Genomic DNA, 17,503 nt, shown 5'->3' on the forward strand with positions numbered 1-17,503 from the left:
AAGAAAGTTGACTTTATCAAATTATATTTGCGAATCTGAGTTCTTGACAGTTTTATTCACTATCCTGTAGAATCTGTCTGCCTGCCTGCCCGCCTATCTCTCTCTCTCTCTTTCTTTCTATAAGAGTTCCTTGTATGGCAAGATATTCACTGAAATGCTAGAAGATGGGTTAGCAGTTTTCACATCTCTTGAGTGCTAAAGATTTGTGCACTGCCCGATGCATTGATGAACAGTATTCAAGAGCATTCAACCAGCTGTCTTTTATGGGCCAACAGTTATAGCCAGCCTGCAGGAGTAAGACCACCTTATGCATGGTTTCACATCACATTAAGTAGAGTAACAACCATGTATATCTACTCTGTGCAAACTCATTGTTCTTTGACTGCTGCACACCATTGTATCTAAATTTCTATTGCAAGATCCAGAAAAATTTGAAGGACCTTGCTGGATGAAATCTCAGAGAAATGACAAAGGAAGCAAAAGCAAGTTTGCTAAGACACATATATCTTATATTGAATGAGGACCTTGATCGATCAAAGTTAGCATTGTCTCCTCCAGTGGTTCTCAATCTTAGGGTTGGGGCCCCATTTGGGGTCACTTGGCCCCTTCCCTGGGGTTGCCAGCTTTCTCGCCGCCGTGGTGGTGGGTGGCGGGTGGCAGCGGATGTCAGCAGTGGTGGGCAGTGAAGGCGTGTCGTGGTGGGCGGCAGGTGGCCGGCGGAGGTGAGCAGAGGTGGTGGAGCCATGGCAATAGCTGCCTCCATGCCGCCTCAATCGTTATGCGCTCACACAACACCCATGCACACGCACACCATCCATGACCATGCGCGCTGCCACAGCACCAGCTACTGCTGAAGTTGGGGTTGTGTCGAAGAAAACACTGAGGACTGCTGGTCTACTCAGACCAGGAGCCAGCTCTCCAGCATCTCAGGCAGAGGTCTTTCACATCACCTATAGCCAGGTCCTTTCAACTAGAGTTGCCAGGGGCTGAATTTGGGATTCATGTAAATGCATGTAAAATCATGTAGATTCATGCATGTAAAGCAGATACTGTTCCACTGAACCACTGAAACATGTAATATTTCTCACCAAAGTGAATCTACACATCTCTGAATTGCCACCCAGGTTCAACTAAAATGAAATTGTATGGTATAATGGGTCTTCTTGGAAAAGAAAAAGTAGAAAAGTTTCCATAAAGTAAGTGAAATGCTGTGGGAGGTTCTGCATATTCCTCACAGCATGCAAGGAACTGGAAACAGTCTCCTCCAAGTTTAATACTCATCTGTTTTCAAGTGACAGAGATGTTTCCAATGGAATTTAGACACTAGCCTTATTTTTAAAGAGGTTTTTCTTTTCCTTTTCCTTGTGTCTCTTTGTGTTTCCTTGACCTTGGGGTCAGTCAACCCCTGATCTCTGTGTACATACTGCATGCATATTTGAGCCATAATTGCAACTGAAACCTATTACATGCTTGAAAAGCAAAATCAAGGGACCACCTCAAAGGGTGAGGTTCTCCCCTAAGGATGTCATTGGGTTGGCACGCATTACAATTGTGGAGATGGTTTCTGTGATGTGGATAGTTTCCCCTTCCATTTATTGTCTCTTGCTTATTTGTTGGTCTGTTTGGGGAAAAGGGTTTTTTGTTCTAAAGTCTTTGAAGTTTACAGTACTATGTAGAATGTACTTTTGGGGCTGGTTTCTTTTGAAAAAAAATGTTTGGAATTTTCTTTTGGGGTGCCAAACATCTGGGCATTCTGTACTACTTAAGTGCTATGTGTACCATGAACCCTAGTCTAGCTTGAAGTAAATACTCTTTGAATTTACAGAACTAGACTCTTTCTTTTAATAACAGCTTTGGATCTGGATCCATATTTAGTTTTCTCATGCTAATCCTAGCCTAGTTTTCATATCATTTTCTTGACTCATTTTCTCTCTGGCTCCCACCCTCTACTTTCTTTGTCCCTTTCCCAGTTTCTTGGCTATTTACCTTTCAATCTCACTTCCCCCTCGTCTTTCCATATTCTAATTCCACTGCATGGCATTTATACAGCACTTGAAGGTGTTCAAAGGATGTCCATGTCTATTATTTGTGTGAACCTTTCAACAACCATGCATTGTTGGGCAAAGTGAACACCCCCATGTTATAGAGGTGGGGTGGTCTGTTAACTGATAGCAGCTTGTGTGCTTTCAATGAGTTCATGGTAAAGGTAACATTTTGCCATGGATGTTCACTGTTCACCCAAGACAGAAGAGGGTATGTATATTTCTGCTATTTCCCTCCCTCCTAACTCAGATTCCAGTTTTATTCCCTATACTGTTCCTATGAGTCTGTTGTGCCTTCCCAACAACCGGTTCATGGGGCTTAGTGGGCATCAGTAGGAGAGGGGAGGGGGTGAGACAAACCTGTTCCATGAAGCCCACTCTGAGATAGGATCTGTTGAATACAAGCCACTGAATAATACATTTGCTCTATTATATAATGTTGTTATTGTTAGGGTGACCAGATCATCTTCCTTTTTCTTTCCTTTGTTTTCTTATTTTGTGTCCATACTCTTTTGGATGTTTAAAAAAAACTGATGAAAATGTCTTCTTTGGGGTTGGAAGTTTAGGAATATTCCTAGTTAGTAGCAATCATCACACTTTAAGTAGTGAGGGTATTTTAAAATATTTGTCATAGGTCGATTCTGCACTGGAGGAAAAAGCCGAGAGGGAGCACACATGGAAGCTGGGCTAATCCCTGCTTCCACATGATGCTGATGCTGGGACAGCCCCCTCCTGGGCCTGCCCTCGATCAGACCTTCATGTCCTGCCAAAAGGGAATGCAATAGATTTCACATTCCCTTTTTCAAAGCGGGGGCCAACAGTCCTGCAGCAGGCCTGTGGGGATAGGGAAGAGCTGGGCCTTCCAGGCCCGGCTCCTCCCCATCCTATAGTGGCCCAGAGGGGGCAAAAAATCCCTTGCTTGGCTTTGCAGCACTTTGGGCAGACCAAAGCTTTTAATTCTATTTTGTAGGGAGGCAGAATTGCATTCTTGCAAAATAACAGACACACACCTGCCGCCACCCCCATGTGGCAGAACCTGTCTGCTGCTGCTGTGTTTCCCAGGGGGACACATTTCAGCAAGAGACCACATGTGGAATTGGCCATAGTGATCACTTGCTGGGAATAGTCAGTCAGGAAACATGCACTCTTTTTTTGCTTTTCAAAATATGGTAACCCTATTTTATTGGGAATTTTAAAAGTAACAATAACAAGTATTCCTAAGTAGACTTTTCCCTACTTTAATTGTGAATTAATGCAATAACAGGCTTTTAAATCTGGTTATTCCTCTGTCCCCCACCCCACAACCAAATACCCCCAACCAAAGCACAGATCATTATCTAAAATGTATTTATTATTTAATTTATAATCTGCTTTTCTCCTCAGTGAATAGTCAAAGTGGCTTATACATTTTTCCCTAACAACAACACCATAATACAGATTAGGCTAAGAGTATATGGCTGGCCCAAGATCATCCAGCCAAGCTTCCATGTCAGAGTGGGGATTCAATTCTGGGTCTCCCAGATGCTAGTCCAGCACTCTTAACTACTACATCATGCTGGCTGTCATGGCGACTGATGCTCCAAATTTCCCTGTGTTAAAGTATAAATACTACTCGCACTCAGAAAGCCGTTAAACAATGATTCAGTGTTTAGCCGTCTTTCTTCACGACTGTAAGAGTTTTCCTGTAGAAGGTAACAAAGAAGAATTGCCTGGCTAAACTTCAGAATGTTAAAATATGGCTTAGCTAAGTGCCTAAATTCAGCTCTGCCTCAGGTTACTATTAATTTATTGTTTATTTGTTAACTGTTTATATTGCCATGGATTGCTGCCATAAAACTTTCTGCAACAGTTTATTTTCCTGCAAACCGCTAGGAGTGTTTGCTTGACTTGTGAGTGGGGTTTGTGGTCCACATTACCATGGAAATAGAATGGTCAATATCTGGTTTTCTGGTTGTCTATGGGTTTTTATTATGATTAAATACTAGAAACCAGCTTTGGTGTCATTTTTTTATGTACATGGAAAGCTGATAAACAGTCCTTTAGCTTTTGGTCAATGTATCGACTGTTTCTATTTGCAAAGTCTTATCAATGATCACAGTTCCTTTCTTCTAAGCTTCAGCTGTACACATCTGATTTAAAATCAAGTCAGAAGCCTTTATGTGCCTCGCACTGATATAAAAGATAACCAGATGAACACTGCATCAGATAGAGAGACAAAAACACAGTTAGCTACATACATTTTTTAAAAACAAAATACTTCTTTTTCTGGTGCAGAAGCCCACACTCTTTGTCCTGGCTTGCCTGTAAGCTTGACAGGACAATTTCTTGCAGTCTGGATTACTGGGTTTCTAAGCCCCCCCCCCCCCAAAATGATGTGCTTATCATCCTGGGGGATTGGAATACTAAAGTAGGAAGCCAAAAGATAACCAGGATAACAGGCAAGTTTGGCCTTGGAGTACAAAATGAAGCAGGTCACAGGCTGGTAGAATTTTGTCAAGAGAATACAATGGTCATAGCAAACACTCTTTTCCAACAATCCAAGAGACGACTCTATACATGGACATCACCAGCTGGTCAACGCAGAAATCAGATTGACTATGTGCTCTGCAGCCAAAGATGGAGAAGTTCTGTCCAGTCAATAAAAACAAGACCAGGAGCTGATTGTGGTTCAGATCATCAGCTTCTTGTTGCAAAATTTAGGCTTAAATTGAAGAAAGTAGGGAAAAGCACTAGGCCACTCAGGTATGAACTAAATCATATCCCCGACGATTTAAGGAATTAGATCTGATAGACAGAGTGCCTGAAGAACTATGGACAGAGGTTCGCAACATTGTACAAGAGGTAGCAACTAAAACCATCCCAAAGAAAAAGAAATGCAAGAAATCAAAATGGCTGTCTGAGGAAGCTTTACAAATAGCTAAGGAGAGAAGGGAAGTGAAAGGCAAGGGAGAAAGAGAAAGATACACCCAATTGAATGCAGAATTCCAGAGAAAAGCTAGAAGAGATAAGAATGCCTTCTTAAATGAACAGTGCAAACAGAGAAGGAAGGACTCCCTGGAGAAGAGCCTACTGCTGGGAGTGATTGAGGGCAAAAGAAGAAGGGGACAACAGAGAATGAGGTGGCTGGATGGAGTCACTGAAGCAGTAGGTGCAAACTTAAATGGACTTCGGGGAATGGTAGAGGACAGAAAGGCCTTGAGGATCATTGTCCATGGGGTCCCGATGGGTCAGACACGACTTCGCACCTAACAACAACAACAACAAAGCCCAATGGGGTGGATACTACCTCTAACCAATGACTCTACTAAGCAAAGTTTGGAAATTTCTTCAAGCTTAAGGAGTGGCCTATGGCTCCTGTCCGAAAGCTTTTCCTGGTATTTCAGTATTTGGTTAATAAATAATGCTCCATCTAGGATGGTGACCAAATGTCATCTAAAGAGAAAATTGAGAGTGAATCTGAACATTTCTGCTTTGGAGAAGATAAAACTAGTGAAACATCTTCAGGGAGATTCATCATTATCATTTAATTGCTAGTCAAGTGGGTGGCCGGTCATAAGAGCAGCAAAACCAGACCATCTATAGACAAAATTCAAAGGTTTCCATGTATTCTCTGGGCTTGTCAAGTCTGATGTAAAACATGACTTGGTTAATTACTCAAAACAAAACAAAACATGCTTGAAACAGCTTGATGAGGTTCCGAGGTGATCTGAAAAATTACAGTACAGTCAGTCTAACATCTGTTCTGGGTAAATTTGTGGAAAGTGATAAAATTGTTAAGCAAATTTAGGAACAGGCTGTACAGAGGCATGGCTTCTATAAAACGAAATCCCACCTTACCCGTTTTTGGCCCTTTTTGAGCAAATGGGAGCTAGTTAACATTATGTAGTTGGACTTCTAAAAAGTGTTTGTCATTTTCTCACTAAAGCTCCTAAGTAAACTTAGTAGTCATGGGACAAAAGGGCGGTCCTTTCAGAAACTGATACTGAAATTAGAATTGTATGGGGAAATTTAACTTGTGACAGGGTAACAATGTGATTCTCCATCTGTGTATACCAGAGTCCTTCCCTTAGAAACTCGCACAGAGTCCAGTTTTAAATAAAATGCAAATCGTTTTTATTGGAGAACAGATTAAGAATAAAACTAACCATCTTGCACACAAATTAAACTAAGCATTTATTAAAAGAGAAAAAAAGAGGCAAAATGGTATGATCACGGGGTTACAAGGAGGGAAAGAAAACCATAGCTACCTTCACAACATGCAGTGGTCCAAAAAGAAGCAGCAAAAATTCCCAGTATTTTAGGTGTATGTGAGATACCCACAAAACACATACAGACCTTTTCCACACGAGTTGAAAAGACTGGGCTGATGTTCGTTTAGCATCAGGGCTAATCCTCGCTTCCACACGACATCAGCACCGGTCCTGTTCCAGGCCTGGTGCACATTAAGCCTTCCAAATTCCCCAGTCTGCTGTGGGGCCTATCCAAGTGCAGATCCAGCTCCTCCCCTCCTACATCATCCCGGAGGGGACAGAAAATGACCCACTCAGCCCGTGGCACTTCATGAAGGTGGGATTGTAGAACCTTCCTGCTCCAACTGCCTCCATGTAGAGACAGAAATCTGGGGTGGACCCATGAGGACCTGGGAAAAAGCAGGGCTAATTGCCCCAACATGCAGAATCAGTGGCAGAACTGGTGCGGCTGCTGCGGTGTGTAAAAGGTCACAGAGGGGTTCTGTCATGAGCTTTAAGTAGCCAGATTTATAACCTGAAGCTAAGATTGAGTGCTGTGGCCCCTACAATAATGGACTTGATGAGATTGCCTGTGTATAAAAAAGAAATCTAGGAAGCAGGTGATATTCTTGTCCAGTGTGGACAAAACATATGGCAAGGTCTTGGGGGTTTCCCAGGACAGAGATAATACCTGTGATTGCACTGGATGTACCCTTGATGAGTTTCCTGGCAAAAGAGAAATGTGGTTACATTGACTGAATTAATGCCAAAAATGCAAATAGTGTTTTGATGACCCTGGGATTAGAGGACAGGAAATGAGTTTAGCTGGGGTAGGTATGTTAATCATGAATGATGGAATTCCATGGGTGATACGGGAAGGAAAAAGCACTTCAGGGGGGATAAGATTAGTGACATTTCTAGGTGTGCCACTGATCAGGCAGGGGAGAGAAAAGCTAGTGGCTGAGTACCCCTGTGGGCTGGCAATGAAGTCAACTGAGGAATCTAGGCAGCTCCTGGAGAGCATGGCATCTGGCAGGAGAATACATTTCAGTTTCTGCATGGGTGCATATATTGCTGGTCAGTCTCTGGCAAAGCTGGCATACATTTTTACATTTCTAGCACAGTGATGCGATTGCAGACAATATAACAGTAAGGTCCAGGCAGCGTTGACGAAGGCGTTTCCTGGTAAACTTCCCAAAGTGATAAGTCTGACTGCTAATAAAATGACTTAAATGCGGGTAGCCAAGAGTAGGAGTAAATGGACAGTTCTCACCATGGGGGAAGTCAGTAGTGAGTTCCCAAAATAATTGTTATTTGTAAATGACCTTGGGTAAGTGTTGTGCACTGAGATAGCCAAAATTATGCGTGATGCATGTTTTCGAATTCAAGAGTAGGAGACAAAATGATAAAAGAGGTTAAGTGTGAGTAAGTATAAAATGATACATGTCTGGGCAAAAATTCCTAACTAGATATGCTGATCTCATAGGGAATGGAATTTCTTTTACACTTCTGTGCACCTGCTTGCAATTCCAGCCCTTGCAGCTTCTTTAGACTCAAGAGGGCAGTGCTGAAGCAGGAGAATAAAAAAAATATGGGATGGCATTGCCTGCCTCTGAGCATCTGCAGAGTGAAATTCAGACATGTTGCAGCACTTCCCCCTTCCTGCCCTGCTTCTCTTCAGATTTCTCTTTTTATTAGAATGGAATTGATTTGAAACCGACTCCAAATTCTTAAAAAGAGGGCAAGAAACTTTGCTGGATTTAAAGGAGAAATTAGCTAAAGGCAGATTAAGAGAATTGCTCTTAACAGTGCTTCATCTGAACTATGTTACTGAGAAGGAAAGAGTTCTTAAAGACACTAGTTTGATGACAATTTAGAGTAAATAGGCTGTTATGGTTTTAAAAAGAAAAGAAAACTAGACTAGGGATTGTACTCCATCATGGCTGCTCTTATGTTCCCAGAAAAGAATGCAGGGGCAATTACTATTCTGATTTTTATATGTTGAATTATTATTAAAACTCCTACAATGTATGTTACAGGTTTACTTAAGAAAGCTTTTTCTGTGGCCAAATTATCCACATTAACCAATTTAATATGGTTCTGGAATGAAATTAGGAATCATAATGAATATTTGCAGAGATGGATTTGTATATCAGAACATATTATGTAATGGATTGACATTGTTAACATTTTCAATTAAAGGCACATTTGTTTGCTACTTAAGAAATTATAAGTCTGTTGTTAGATAAAACAAAAAAGCTACAATACAAAATATTCTCCATTGTAATTATGAAAACAAGGGGTAATAGATGTGTGCCAGATCCCTGAACCTTTGCCCTAGCTCTTTGTGTTTTGGCATCTCCTCTGTTCTTTTTTCTGTTATGCAATATTCTCTACTGTGTCCTTCTCAACTGCTGTGATCTCCGTTTTTAATTCAATATGTGGTTCCTTCTTCCGCTCTTTCTCTGTTCCAGATCAAGGCACAGTTCAGAAGGTTGTAGTCCTGCCCAGCAATTCCACAGCAGGTGGGGAGCTCATATTAGAAGAGCTCGAAGTTTTCCAGGTGTGTCTTGCCCACAATTATTCTTCTCATTTCAGTGTGTTCATTTATACAGAAAATTCTGGTCTAAAGGAGGTTGGCAAAGTTGAAATGTCTTTGATAAAAGAGTGACTGAACTGTTAGCAGACTGTAACCTTTTTATTGTGAAACAAGATCCTTAAATGTATTTAATATGCATTGAAATTGCCTAGCTGTTTCTTATGTTGTCATCTTGATTTAAAGTTTTTCCATAACTGCTTCCTTTTCCATGTTGTGATGACTGCCAGAAGTAAGAGCTTTCTGCTATATCATGCTTGCAATCGCTTGCAGCAGGACACAAAATTATCTGTGTTTTAGTTATCCAATCAGCTCACTGACATCAAGATATTCATCTCAGGCAAATCAGCCTTTTGCTTTTCTGTACTTTTCTGAACTCCAGATAGTACTGATGTTGGAAAGTCATAGACCCCAAACTGCCTAAGCTGCAAAGATGGATGAAAAACTGGGAAGGAAAAGCCACCAAATGTCATTATACACGTCAGACGTTTTGCTAGATCCCTTTATAATCGTACATAAAGATTAGAAAAGCAGCCATGTTGCAAAAACAAAAGGCTGTTCTGCATTCACATTTTCTTTGTGCGTGCATCCCCATTATTTCTGATTTTTCTTTTCTGCACGTGTTTTCCTCCCTCTAGTGGTCAATTCAGTATTACATCACAGTATGTCTGACATACTCCCCTGCATTTTATGCTGGACATACAACAATGTAATATTGAACCAATTGCTAGTGAGAGAAAAATGTATGTAGAAAAAGAAAGAAACCCTGAGGCAATGGGAATGCACAAGCAATAAAAATGAGAATGAAGAAGCACCCAATGAGTCCTCTTTTACTTCAAAGGCTATGTTCCAATTAATGCATTTTTCACCATATGGTAGGAGTTTTTCCCTAAATGCTTGATTTACTAAGAAGGGGTGGAGCCCCCCATCAACAGTCTGGGAGGCAAGAGTAGCTTATTGGTTTACCACTGGCCACTCTTCCTTTCCACCCATGTCCATATGTCCATATGAAAAGGTTATGACTATTAGGTATTCCAAAAGCTTCCTTTGAGAAAACATAGAGGGGATCACGGAACCACTGACAGCATTCTCCCTGGTCCTCCCTTCTCAACCAATAAAAGACAAATAAACACAAAAAAATATTACAGGAAAGGTGGCTGTCCCCTGTAAGATTCCCTCTTTTCCCAAGATGGGAGATTCCCATCTCCCAAGCTTTTGTCTGGGGTAGTTTTCAGAAACATTAACTATTACAGCCTGGCAATGAGTGCTATGCATAGCTGAGAATTTTGCTGCTACAGCCACCATTTCACCTGATGGAAGCCACTGTTGCGAGATAGCCTGGTTGTCACACCAAACAGTGAACAGCTTCTTGCCCAAGAGAGCTGTTAGTGCTGAGGATAGATGTAGAGAGGCAAAAATGGTGCTAACTGCTCCTCTATGTTTCTCTTGGGAGACGCACTAGAAAGCCTCTTTCAACTCATTAGTTGTCTGGGAATCTGGTCAGGACAGTTCCCCACCCTTCAGAATTCTAGACAGACATCCTAGAGATGTGGCATGAACCAGCATTAACTAATTAACTGCAGCATATGCTTTTTAATATGGAGATCTGATGAAGTAGACTCAGCGCTGGTTTGCCACCCAAGCAAATGCTTGGCAGCAGCACTCTAAGAAGGGTGCTAAACCACCCAGGGACATGGACCATTCATGTAGTGGAGCATTCATTGTAAGACATTTGGCAACTGGAAGATGCTAGATCATCCAGAAATTGACTGGTGGTCTACCCATGTGCGGTGGTCTATCTTTGGCCCTGCCCTGGTCTACTCTGGAGCAAATGTTCTGTATATCTACATGCAGTAAAAGCAGATTTGTCATAACTTCATTTTCCTCTTGTGATTATTCTCATTAACCCATGAGCTCCAGAAGAATGAGTTACACTGTTTCCCCATTATCATGATTAAAAAAAAAACAGAAGAAATGTTCACTTTATTATTTAATGTAACATGCCTATTAACACTTCTGAGTGCCCTTTTGCCCAACCAAGGGGAAACCCAACATTCTTGCCGGCTTCATGTGTCATTTGGATAAGTCAAACTCAAACAAAATGTCAAGTGGGCCGGCACTTCATTTTTAATGCCGACATTTAGCAATGATAATCTAAAACCATGGCACCAAACCACATTCAGTGCTGGGTGTCAAGTGCAGGAAATATTAGATATTCCCTTCATCCTGCTTACGGGATAATTAAATATGAGCTGTGAGACAAAATGCTGCACGGTATCATCTCCCAAGCATAAATACAGGGATTTGTGACAAAACGAACAAGACAGTTTGAAGGGGGCCAGCAGATTCTCTTCGTGGGTGATGAGACTCTTAAAGGGCTGTTCCTCTCAGGCTGTCTAGACCACGCCAGTGTTTGTGTTGAGGAGTTTAATGCAATCACATCACAGGGTTCACACATATGGCATACTGACGGAGAGAATTTAGACACGTCAAACACTGTGCACCCCCCCCCAAGAACAATGAGGTGCGAATTACATCTCCATAAGTGAGTTACTGTAATTATGACATGCTCAAAAATATGAGAATATGGTAGCATAACTCTTTTTCTTTTCTTTTTCTTTGCCTTGCAGAATAATGCACCTATAACAACAATGGCCATTTCATCTAAAAAGGTAACAAAAGAGAGTAATAATCAATTAACTTGTGGGAGGAACGATGCTATTCCCCCATGTTTGCTTGAACACTACTTCCACCGCCCCTTCTGTCTCTTAATGACTTCTCCCATTACTTCTATTTTATGTCTCTGATATTCTTTATCTTCCACGCGCACACACACACACCTCTTTTCACTTTCTTTCTCTCACACTTCTTCCCTCTTTCTTCCTCTTTCACCTCATCGCTTAATTTCTTTCTCCCTCTTCCCGTACTCTCCCTTTCTTTCTATCCTTTCCCCTCCCCATCAGTTTCTTGGGCCATTCCTGGTATTGGATTTTCCCAGACTAATGGGAGTTGTGTGCAGTTCCTGGAGTGTCTCTCATGGCACATTTAACCTAATCTTCCACCCCATCAGCCCTATTTCAGTTTTCTGGCCAGGGTGACTCTGGATCCATCTGCCCAGTTCCTTCACCATGGTCTGCACCAGTATGTTACGTCCTCATCAAAAATTATTCTCCTCCATCTTCTTAGGAAGAGAGGGAAATGCCCAGGAAGAAGCAAGATATCAGATCACTAAGCTCTCCTGATGTAGAATGAAACAATGAACTCCAATGTTCAAAAAGCATTAATACCTTCCCTTAGTATTTCTCACCAGAAGGTATAATATTATCCCCACATTAACCTAAGAAACCCCTCTGTTTTTTTTGGACTTCAGCCCATTCATTTTTCTCTCCTTAGTTCCCCCCCCCCCATTAATTCCATACGAATGGGAGAGCTTAGGCATCTCTTAGCTGCATCCTGTCTACATTCTCCTCCTAATCTCAGCTTCTGAAATAAATCTCTCCCTTTCCCGTTAAACAGCAACAGTTGTACGTGAGCTCAGATGAAGGGGTGACTCAAGTTTCCTTGCACCGCTGCCATATCTACGGAACAGCTTGTGCTGATTGTTGCCTTGCCAGAGACCCCTACTGTGCTTGGGATGGCAATTCCTGCTCCAGGTTCTACCCCACAGGGAAAAGGTAAGTATGAGTTAGGGGCAAGACTAGATTGAACTTAAATGCATTTGCTGGGAGTGAAACATGTTATCGGAAGGGCATTTGCATTGTTATCTTTTCTATTGGCTTGCTGCAGCCACCAAGTGGATCTGATTACTTTGCATTATGTTACACTTCCAGTGGTCAAACTGCTTCACTCACATTATCTCAGTAAAGCAGCTCTGAGTTCTTCTGCAGCCCAGATTGCTAGCCAGAAACTTAATTCTTTCCCATCCACCTTTGTTGGCTTTGGCAGTAATATTTATGCACCTTGGACAATGGAGTGCTCGGAAGAAATCTTCACATTTTTCTATAGCATTCAAACCTTAATAGTAAGAATGGCTTCTTTGATGTTAAAGTGCAGGATGATCACCAATATACCTGCACATCCCCCAAATGATGTTTGAGAAGGAATCAGGCATGGCTTTTGACATTTGTAGTACTTCTTTAAAACTATTCTACATTATATCATCATTTCATTTCAGCCATTATTTGATTTCACAAAGAATAGAGACTTATTTTTCCCTATGAAGCTTTACATTGACAAATATTTATCATTATCATTATCATTATCATTATCATTATCATTATCATTATCATTATCATTATCATTATTATGCAGTTTATTTCCCACCACTCCCCAAATGCTTATGGCGGGTTACAAGTGTCAGAAAAAACCCAAGTCCCATTAAAAACCCTTGACATAAAAAGCATAAGTAAGCTTTAGAAATGGCACTATATGCTCTTTCCCTTTCCTGAAAGGGAAAACTCATCTCTCATTTGGAGAGCATATGTAATTCTGGGTGATCTGCAGCCCCCATCTTGAAATTGTCAACCCTAGTTCCCTCTGGAAGAAATGGCAGCTTTGTAGGGTGGAGTCTATGGAATTATGTCCAGCGGTGGCCTCTCCTCTCTCCCAGCCCTGTCCTTCTCAGAGTCAATGACAAAATCTCCAGAAATTTCCTACCTGGAGCTTGCAACCCTACTCAGGTATGGCCTCAATGAGTCTTCTCTCAAAGGCCTGAAAAAGGTCCTGCTCCCTTCCTTACCTTTTACTCATTGAAGACCAGCCTAGAATACTGTTGTTACCTAGCAACAGCCACTATAGGAATCCCTTGCTTAAAACTATAGGCACCCCTTTTTATCATTTTCAGATTTTTTTAAAACCCCAATTTATTTTGTCTATATTTCATATTTTTGTGCACACCTAGGGCACTTTTCAGGTTTGTAGAAAGAGCTATTTTGCCTGTTCACTGCTGTAGTCACTGAAGGTAAGTATTCTAAGTTTGCCCAACTTAGCCATTAGAATATAAGATATGATTGTTTCCCTATTGAAAGGAATCAAGTTAAAGGGTTTTTTTTAAATGTACCTTTCTCAGTGTGGTAATGGCCCCTTTAGTTTTCCTTCAGGGATGCAGTGCCAAACCAACTGCTGTTGATACACAAAAATGTCTGTTTCTTGTCATTCTACAATGCCAGTCCCTAATAAACTGTAACCATTGGCACCAAGAGGAGAAGAGACACATAGTCTTTGCAGGCCCCAGTGGTTTTTAAAGGAGAAGTGAATGTTCCCTCTTCTAGTTTGCCCTACAGAATGAAAGTAACATGATGTAAGATAAGGAAGCAGAATGAGTATTCACATTTTATGTAAGGAAGCACATTTTAATAAGTTGAAAGATAGATGGCTAAACAATGGATGTATAATATAAAGATGAGACTAGCGTAAAGAAATCATTCAAATCTTGGGGAGGAGCAGAATCTTGAGGAAAGGCAGAGCTGGACTTTCATACACTATAGATGCCTGAAATTATATTGTAGCTCTTCCTATGTATTTTGTGGATCTTTTAATATAAGCTTTCATTTAGGATTTTATTGCTTTTGACACACACATTGGCAAAATGTGTTGGTTTACAAGGTGCAATTCCCAAAAGAGCTCTGGTATTTGGCAGGAGGGCCATGACTTGCTAGCCCTAAGCAGCAAGTCAGGATGGTGTAGCAGTTAAGAACAGCAGGCTCTGATCTGGAGAAGCAAGTTTGATTCCCCACTTCACCTCCACATGCAGTCAGGCTAGTCACATTTCTTTTAGGACTGTTCTTGCAGCATAATTCTTTTAGGGCTCTCTCAGCCCCACCTCTCTCACAGGGTGTCTGCTGTAGGGAGAGGAACAAAAAAGTGTTTGTAAGTTGCTCGGGGTATGAAAAGCAGGGTATAAAACAGTTTTTTTCTTCTCTTCTTTTCCATATGCATTATTTTATTGTTTGTATTCCTGTATTGTGTTTTTTTGTCCGTGTGTGTTTTTCTTCTCTAGTCATTGTGTTGATATTTCATTGCTCTACCACTGGTTTATTCTTGATCACTTTAAAAGTTCAGGGAAATAAACCAGTTATTAAATATTGAAGCAACCACTAGAGGGAGCAAAAAACATGGGGAAACGGAAGGGAAATGAGCGCAAAAGTCACTAAAACAAGACATGCAGAAAAGCCTCAGGAAGCAAAAGAGGAGGCTTACAGGGGCATCCTAACAGGTTGTGCCTTTCTAAGTCAATTGAATTCAATACACTTAGAAAGGCTTAACTCTGTTTCAGACAGTAGTGTTAGTGAGTTTGTGATGGGCCACCCTACCTGGCTGGTGAGCTGTGTTTGGAATTTCAAACATGCATTTCTGCCCTTCTTCCACACCACCTAAGACACTAAGAAAAGTCCAACCTAATCTCACATGTACAACGCTAGGAATTGTAGTAGCCACACTTTATTTTTTTATATGTGGATGACATTAGCCAGCTGCCTTTATCAACATGAAAGTCTGTTTTGTGCAAATACACATGTAAGAGCTACTAAAAGGCCGGGTCAAAATTCATCCTCATTGTCTACTCCTGAGTAGCTTTAGAAAGCATGGTACAGAGCAGGAGTGGCCAAACTGAGACTCTCTAGATGTCCATGGACTACAATACCCATGAGCCCTTACCAGCATGCACCACCCCTGGTACAGAGGTAGATTTGGTCAATCGCACCTTAGAGACCAGCAAGATTTGAGGGATATAATGTATTGCTCAAATCTAGCTGTGCTGTTACAGACCAATGTGACTCCCCTCTGAAATTACCTTCATGGAAGGCAACTGAATCCCTTGTGGTTCGATGGTGCTCTGTTGTTCCAGAATTGGATGGCACCTTCTGACTGCGAAGGATGTCTGGCAATTGCAGCTGCCAAGTGTAACACAGGTGTGTGAATTTTGTCTGGTCAAAAGTTTACAAACTTCTTGGGATTACTGAATATTTCCATCATGTTGGCAGATGAACACATCTCCGTGGGATAATGATCTGTTTCTCCTTTGCTTTTTATAGTAGAAAGAAAACTGAATGCATGCAGAATGAAGTCTGGTTTTCCTGTGTTTAGGAAATAACTCATTCTTTTATCTTTCAAAAGAGACCCAGATTATGATTGAGAAAACACTGACAATGGGAGCCAAATCAAGCCTCCCAAGTCTAGACAGCCGTGGCTTTTTCTACAGGCTGCATTTGCTCAGCCTTATTATTTCCCTGCCCTTTGGATTCCTACAAAAATTCATTTCCCAAACAAGACTTCAAAGTATCTGATAATGTCCTGTATCCAAAATACGGCCACAGTACATCCTTGGCTGAATTTCTGCTTCTTTGTATATAGGTTATATGCGCATCATTAAACTGCCCACTTTCAGTTAGCAAAGGAGTTTTGAAAGAACAAACAAGCAATCCCAGGATTTGTAACAATCTGAATCTCATGGAAATATCTTCTTTGCTTTCCTCATGGCATTTGTCTTGAGACAGGCAAAGATAGACGAGTGTTGGCATCAGCACTGAAAGCTGAGTGTTTCCAAAGTACAAGGGCTATTCCTGAATGGCTCCATTTGCTCTCCTTGCACACAACGCAACAATTCTTGCCTTCTGTTGGGATGTTTGACAAACAGAGGTGCCTGACCTCCTGGCGGAGTAGATATCTTGGAGGACCACCCCAAAGGGGCAAAGGGGAAGCTGTTATGCTCCTGCCTGTGTAAGTCTGTGGACGACTGCAGCCAGAACCAAAGCACTTACTTGCAGTGCCGGTATTTCTAAGGGTGTTGCCGGAACAGCATGCAATCTGAAAATGGCCCAAAAGAATAAAACAATACAACCCCATAAAACAGAAACTACAATAATCTGTGATGGTGGGGAAAAAATCTAAAACACTACCCCTACCCAGGTCGGTCCCCAATAGCCACCGTCATCCTCAGGAGAAGAATCCATGCCCAGTTGACTGAAGGAATGCCTCTACCGGCCACTACAGGGGCCTATATAGGGAGGGACCCAATCTTCCTGAAAAAAGATTTTAGAGCTTGAAAAGATGCAGAAAAGAGCCACTGAAATTATCAGGGTGTTGCCCAACAAAGCAATCGCCTATTTAATTGGGGTTAATTAGCTTTAAAGTTGACAACACAAGAGAGGGTAACTAGGATTCTCCACTGATATATACCAGGATTTTTTCCCCTTGAGAGAACTCTCAAAATAAATCAGGCAGATGTACAACTGGAAAGATTTCTATACATACAAGGCTAGCTAAGAGGAAATAAGGAAGGAGAGGAAGGAAACAATTTTGGGGAAAGCTATATTAACCAGTTTCAAATATAGAGGTCCATGGAAGCAGCAGCAAAATGACCAGTGTTTCATGGAGAGCAGATGAGAAGGTCCAAACAGATTTCAGGGTGCATGTACAGATCTGAGAACATACACAATCTGATGTGGTTCAGGATACCATAATTTATAGGGCAAAATACTCCCTGGGGCAAGTTGACATCTTTGTCTCCCAAAAATGTTGGGTCTTTCAGTGATGGATAGTGATTTATGGGTTTACCTGATATGGACTATAGGTGTAAATGGTGCTTGATGATCCTGTAAGTACTGCATGGGAAAGGCTACCAGGATTGGTAAATAGTG

General features: G+C 41.4%; 1 protein-coding gene across 2 annotated transcripts in view; it reads left to right on the top strand.

The window, feature by feature from the left end:
* The window catches only part of SEMA3C (semaphorin 3C), a 158,746-nt gene that overhangs the window by 125,717 nt on the left and 15,526 nt on the right, over positions 1-17,503 (top strand). For both annotated transcript variants that reach the window (XM_077338026.1, XM_077338027.1), the window contains exons 13-15: positions 8,746-8,834; positions 11,498-11,539; positions 12,384-12,541. In XM_077338026.1, coding sequence (XP_077194141.1) covers positions 8,746-8,834; positions 11,498-11,539; positions 12,384-12,541 — 289 coding nt within the window. The remainder of the gene's footprint in view (positions 1-8,745; positions 8,835-11,497; positions 11,540-12,383; positions 12,542-17,503) is intronic.

This window comes from Paroedura picta, chromosome 5 (assembly GCF_049243985.1).
Source record: "Paroedura picta isolate Pp20150507F chromosome 5, Ppicta_v3.0, whole genome shotgun sequence".
NCBI lineage: Eukaryota > Metazoa > Chordata > Lepidosauria > Squamata > Gekkonidae > Paroedura > Paroedura picta.